This window comes from Camarhynchus parvulus, chromosome 1 (assembly GCF_901933205.1).
Source record: "Camarhynchus parvulus chromosome 1, STF_HiC, whole genome shotgun sequence".
Lineage (NCBI taxonomy): Eukaryota > Metazoa > Chordata > Aves > Passeriformes > Thraupidae > Camarhynchus > Camarhynchus parvulus.
In genome coordinates this window covers 87538365-87545167 of record NC_044571.1, presented here as the reverse complement: position 1 = coordinate 87545167, position 6803 = coordinate 87538365, and the positions used below count along the sequence as shown (strand labels likewise).

At 42.5% G+C, this 6803-nt stretch overlaps 1 gene segment (V, D, J or C); it reads right to left on the bottom strand.

Moving 5' to 3' along the window:
- On the bottom strand, positions 1 to 481 carry LOC115909478. The segment is given in 2 exon segments: positions 1 to 317; positions 451 to 481. Coding segments are annotated over 2 exon segments (348 nt in total).
- Between the last annotated feature and the right edge of the window lie 6322 nt (positions 482 to 6803).

Genomic DNA, 6803 nt, shown 5'->3' with positions numbered 1-6803 from the left:
CTACACCGTGTGACTGCTCGCAGCACAGAAATACGTGGCTGCATCCTGGGCTGTCACATTCTTGATTGTCATCAGAGAGTAATCAGTATTCTGTCTGGTTACTTCAAACTTGGCCTCAGAGTAACCATCCTCATAAGAGTGATACCTCCAAGAAGTACTGCTAACTATTAACTTCAAACCATTTCTTGGAGGCTGCTGGTACCAGAACATATAGGCAAGGTTACTGTAACTCTGGTAGCAGGAGATGGTCAAAGAGCTTCCAGGTCTCAGAAGCATTTTTTCAGGCCACTGAGCAATGGAGAGTGTAACCCCAACACCTGCATTAATAAGAGATAACAAGGGAGAATGAGGAGTAGGAGTACAGGTGATGACCAAAGGGATCCTCTACCTAACAGTAGCCCTGCATGGCTGGATGAGAGCCCTGCTGCAGATGGATCTGTTGTCTCTCACCAGGTAAAAGAGCAAGCACAACAGCCAGCATGGCCCTCCAGCTCTCCCAGGACAGTGTGCTCCTGCTCACTGTTAGACAAGAGTTAAGAGAGACCCATGCCCCTCCCCTTGCCTTGATTTTTCTGTAAGTCTGGGCAGGGAAGAGAGAAGGGACTGTCCAGCTGGGATACTTTCTTTGGTGAGCCAGTAAAAGCAAAACTAAATCTTCATGTGGCTGCGTGGTCTGCTTTAGCTTGTCAGCAGCTGAGCTGCTGACACAAGTGTGGAATTTCTCTCAGACCAGTATATTGCTGCTGAATGCTGAGCTGTCATTCCATGATTGAGAGGGGCTGGGTGTTGGAGGCCAGACAGAAACCTAGCATCAGTGGATTCATGAGGGATTTTTTGGACCCATTTATATCAGTGGCTATAACTTGGGCCATCTTTGCAGAAGTATTTCCAGCAGAAGTACACCTGTACTGTTTCATTCTGAAGAGTTGTTCTTTATATCTGGAGCACAGTATTTCACAACTCGGATCTTGTTAGTCAGAAGCAAAGATGATGGATCAAGATAGCAAAGGCACAAAAATTGTATTTATTCATATCTTAGTTTCTTCTGTTTTCCAGACAGGCATGCATATTCCCTGCTGGTTAATCTTCCTGGGAGCTCTAATTCACTTTTACAGAAATCAAGACATCTCCGCCAGCCATTTTTTTCTCAAAACAAAAACCATAGTTAAGCATAAACCTCGTGAACACTCTGTTTGTTTCTAGCCTGCCAGATACATCCTAGTTAGCCTATTCTATATATGTAATATATTCTATTCTGTTATATACAGTTCTATATATAGAACCTACGCCACTCTCCATTCTTTTCTGAATATATAAGATTCAAAATTATTATTGCAACTGCTTCTTTTCTCCCTACCACTTTTAATGAAATACACATAATTAATTCCAATGACCTTCAGTAATCCTGATATTGCACCTTTAAAAAACTCTGGGATATTCTGCGGTTTTCTCTTTTTCTTCATATTTTGTTGTTATCCCCTCTCCCATATTGCCTCATGCTCTAGAGAGATTTATATCTTCCCATGGCCTCTAGACATTTATATAAAAGGCATGTTCTTTGTATGAGCCTGGCAATATTGTATTTCTTAGAGCCTGAGGCCTAGTTCCTGAATCCTCCAGGATTCAGAGCAATGGAAATCTCAAAAATTTGGTAGCAAATGTTCCCTGTGTCACTTTTTAAATCCTTCTTTTTAAGGGAGTTAACAGAAATTGCCTGAGTAGTTATAGCTTCTTCCCTATCAGGAATAAAAATGCATTTTATATGATGTATAAAAGTTTTGTGTGATCTCTAGTGTCGGGAATACTTTGCATCTAAGAAATAGGGGTTTGGCCAGTTCTTGGGTTTTCTCAGGAGAAATTATTCCATACCTGTGCTGCCATGAGGTTGAAACCTGTGCTGGAGATATTACAGTTTCAGTGACTTGTCAAAGAATTGCAGATGATACGGACCTTTTTGGTTTTTTAATTACCTTCCATAACTTTTATATTTTTCTTTGAATTTTTATGCTGTTTTTAAAGTCAATACATCAGTTAGCAAATAAATTTGAACAAATTTATTATAATTCCATATCCTTTTATGTTTCAATACTGATTATTCTTTGATGCATATTTTTAGCTTTTACTCCTCACAAGCTTTTCTTCTTTTTATGGAAGGTTTATTTTGATTTTACTTGTTCTTCATTTTATTTTATTGATATTTTGCCCTTTTACCTTACTGCTAGGATGGGACACTTTTAGACACTTCCATGGAGCCTGCTGAGACAGTTCCATAGGACATTGCTGCTTTGATCAATGTCCCAAAAATGCATGTCTTTTGCATGAAGACAGTGCAGGATTTTTAGTTTGATTATTGTCTGTCATGCCAAACCTGTTAAAAGCCTTTTTTCCCAGTAGTAATCAGATCTTAAATCCTGGAGGGAGAAACTGTTTCAGAGACTTGATGGGAAATTAAACAGATTGTGGAGGCTGTGGGAAGTAATTCTAAGATTGTTCTGTGTAAGAACTCTGAGACAAGGAAAAAAACATTTCAATGCACTTGGGCTACACCTTCTTCTTTAATCACTTATGTTAGAATTTATTACTAATTCCAGGATGAAGATTTCTATTCAGATGAGCTTTTCTGTCTCAGGAAACAAAAGATGATTGCAGACTCTTCAAAGGAAGGAAGCAACTGGAAGATGTAACTCAGGACCTCTAGTGTGTCTCTCGGGAATTGCTTAATATGCTACTGCCTTTTGTAGATTAGCTAAATTGACAGCCCTTTCATTTTTCAGTTCAAAATGTCTAATTCTTTCAGTCTGTTTTCTTCTAAGATTAAAGATGAAACAAGGGAGAACAAAAAAGTACCAAGATAAAGGCAGGTATGGTCAATCTTCACAAGTAAGACCCTGAACTACTGTACTCAGGGAAGAATGGATGCAGAAAAGTGGAGGAATACAGTTATAAAATGGGCCATTCACAGGTAAACAGGATGCTAGTGAGTATGCTTGTCTGGCTATGCTTTGTACTGGCTCAGCTCAGTCTTCCTAAGCCCTGTCTTCCTAAGTTCCATTTCTAAGTATTTACCTGAGAGAGGAACTGTCTATTCTATGTGCATGTGTTTTGTGTCTGGACATCTGCGGGCTAGGAACTGGAGTCAGACCACAGGCACCAGCAGCTGGAGAGAGCAGACTAGGTGAACTTAAGCAGCAGTCACTGGAGTAGGGCCACAGGCTCGAGGGGCCATGTGTTCCCCGTGCTGGCAGCTGGGGAGAGGGAGGGTGTGCGAGTGTGTGATCACCAGTGAACATGAAGCCAGACTACCTGGCAAGTAAGTGAGGTAATCTGGGCTCCAGGTGTGTGTCTCTAATGGCAAGAACAGTGAGAGGTCGCAACAAGAGGAAGCAGGGGAGTCACAGGCATTTTTTGGAGAGGAAGCTCTGTGAGAGGTGCGTGTGTGGACATAATGGCAACTGGACTGCAGCTCTAGGGGACTCAGAGGTCCAAGGGCTGGCACATGTGACTGGAATACAGTGACAGACACTGGACTCAGTATCTCAGCACAGAAACATGTGAAAAGCTTGCACACTGTACATGTGTATACATATACTTCCCACTATTGAACCCTTGTCTAGAACCCTGATTTCCCACTGTGAACCCCAGCCAGAAAAGGACAAAAGATGAGGCCATCGGTGCTGTTCTGTGGGTGCATCTGTGTTGATCCATGTGTTCACCTGTGTATAGACGTATGTATGCTTGGTATTTTTCGGTATAAATACTGGGGAGACATTCTCATTCTTACTGCCAGCTGGGCCAGGGGGCCTGGAGCTGTGGTAGCTTCCCCTCTGTCACCTCAGCCTAACAGTGAGCCTTGGGGAAAAACCGTGAGATCTCCTCCCTAAGGGTAAAAGAGACCATAGCAGAGTTATGACAGTGAGGAAAGGGCTGAGGTACGCTGCCCACATGGAAGAGAACCAAGGGAAAAAGGAAAAGATTCCTACGGAAGAGTGTTTAACATATACTGGGAACAGTAAGTACAGGCTTAGCAGAGGTTTGTGCTGGATTTGGAAACTAATGTCATGAAACAGAGCATCAGGCAAAGGTGGTCTTCCATCTCCCAAGTGTTAGAGAAAAATGCCTGTTGGAAAGCAAGGAAGGCACTGGAAACCCATTATCCGACCTACATGTAGGCTTAGTGCCTAAAGTCTGGACTAGAATTGCATCCAAGACAGTGGTGACTGTGAGCATCAGATGGCTCTGTAATTTTAGGGGATTTAAGGCATCTCAGGCCAGTCCTTTTCAGTAGTCTACACTAGTACAGGAAGGTCCTCCAGGGCCAATTCTTTGCAGACAATTCTTAGAGGAATACTTCCTCCTCAGGCTTGTCATCCCTTGCCCGGTCAGACCCATGTTGCTCCTTTCTTTACAGCTCTCACCCCAAACAGTCCAGTCAAATTCTATTTCTAATGGGAGCAGTTTGTCTGCTTATTTGGTGAAAGATCCTTTTCCTCATCCATTCTATTTCACATGCCAGCCTTGCTGGCTGCCACCTCTAAACTTCTTCCCAAGTTTTTCAGACCATCTGACAGACCATCTGACTTTCCACATCACCACCTTTACACTTTTCCCAGTCCTTCCTTGTCTTCTTTTTTGTTTCCCAAACTCTCCATCCCATATTTTCATAGCAAAGAGTCAGCTCCTAGGTTTAGAGATGTTAAAATTGCCCAGTTTGCATAGGTTTGGGCTACATAGAGCCTCCAGGGAAGGTTCTTCAGCTCTTCTGCTCTCTTGAAGATCATGTGTTGGATGAGATAGATTAAATAAATATTGTATTTGCAGGGAACCCCGACGAAGGCAGGAATGATGCATCTGACTCCATGTTCTCAGAAGGCTAATTTATTGCTTTATTATACTATATTATATTAAAGAATACTATACTACACTATACTAAAGAATACAGCAAAGATACTTAATGCTGAAAAGATAATAATGAAAACTCGTGACTCTTTCCAGAGTCCTGACACAGCTTGGCCCCAACTGACCAATGAGTCAAAACAACTCACACCAGAATCCAATCAGGCAATCACCTTTGGGTATACAATCTCCAAACACATTCCACACATGAGCACAACACAGGAAAAGCAAATGAGATAAGAATTGTTTTACTTTTCTCTGAGGCCTCTCAGCCCCCTAGGAGAAAAATCCTGGGCAAAGGAATTTTTCAGGGAATGTGAATGCCACAAATAAATACTTTCAAATCTGATGTCCCCCTCTGCTATGTCCTTTCAAGGCCCTTCCTTCCTGGTCCAGCCATTTGCTGAAGATTACTGGGACACAGTCTGTTTCCAACCTCAAAGGCTGAGGCTTTATATCCACATCTGGCTCGATGTGGGACCCCTGTTCTTAGGATTTTTCTACCCTTCTTCCTAGTACCATGCTATTTTCTTACTTTTTTATTTCCTCAGTGCCTCTGGCCACAGTCATCCAGAATTCCTTCCCAGTTCCTGACCCCAGGCACTCTGAAAGAAGTTATAACTTTCCTTCTTCAACCCCCGCCAAAACTTAACAAAAAACAGAATGGCTGAAAGACAGTGAAGAAATCAGAGAGGACATGAAGGCTCTGCAGAACTGGACACTGTTGGACACTGGATGTTATAGCAAAATGTAAGTAACCCCATGTGAAATATTTTTGACAGTACTAGAACAGTGTTCTCCAAAAATTCTTCAATACACACCCCTATCAGGGAAGTATTTTTAAACACATACACCCAGTATATGTACATTTAGTAGCTAATAATTAGATATGTGTAACACTACACTTCTAATGCTTCCACCTCACACCTCAGTGCATCATCTTGACCCCACTTTGAAGACTTCTGCACAGGAACATCATGAGCCAGCAGCCTGTCACTGAATATAGGTTTCAGATGCAGAGTCTAGAAGATGCACAGCCCTTCACCAAACACTCTCCTGATCCCCAGCAACTGAGGAGTTGATGTTCCAAGTCCTAGGGGTGCCTGTCCAGGAACACTTCACTGGCAGAAGATACGTGGGAAGAGAGGAGCAATTGTTCCTCCACCACAAAGCTCTGCGAGATCACAGAATCGCAGAATATTCTGAGGAGGAAGGGACCCACAAGGATCAATTCCAGCTTATAAGTGAATGGCTCATACAGGGACCAAACCCATGACTGAGATGTAAAACGACTAAGCTCAGAAACTTCATGTTTTACGCTCATGGGAAACTTTACGTCTGTCAGCCCATAGTCTCAACAGGTTTCTCTTTCCCAGGATCTTGCATCAGCCTAGACAAATATATTTGCTTTATCTGAGTCCTGTGATGACACAGCTGACCAAAATACTTGAACTAGGAACATGGAGTTCCAGAAAAACAGCTGCCATTTCTTGTCCATTGATAATATCTAACACAGCTGCTCTTCAGTCACCGTCCCTCCCCCTTCCTGTGCCCCCAGGAGCCATCAGCTTTCTACTGCAGCATTACTGCATGAAATGAGAAATTTGTTTGCAGCAATGGATGTACACCCTTGAGTGTATTCTTTGAAGGATACTATAAAAAACCTTTCAATGGGTCTGTGGGATGTTCAGCACCACTGAGCAGAAGGAGTTATTTGTGTTTCAGACGGGGATTTCTTCTCCTAAAGAAAGAAAGAAAGGAAGGTCATCAGAGGGTGTTCTAATTTCAGCTGTAATTCAAAGGGGTCTGTTTATCTTCCACAGTTCTCATGGAAAGACCTGAAAGGCTGCTCTGAGACTGCTTGCTGGATGACCTCTGAATCCTGCATCAGAAACGCCATTTGCCTTCCT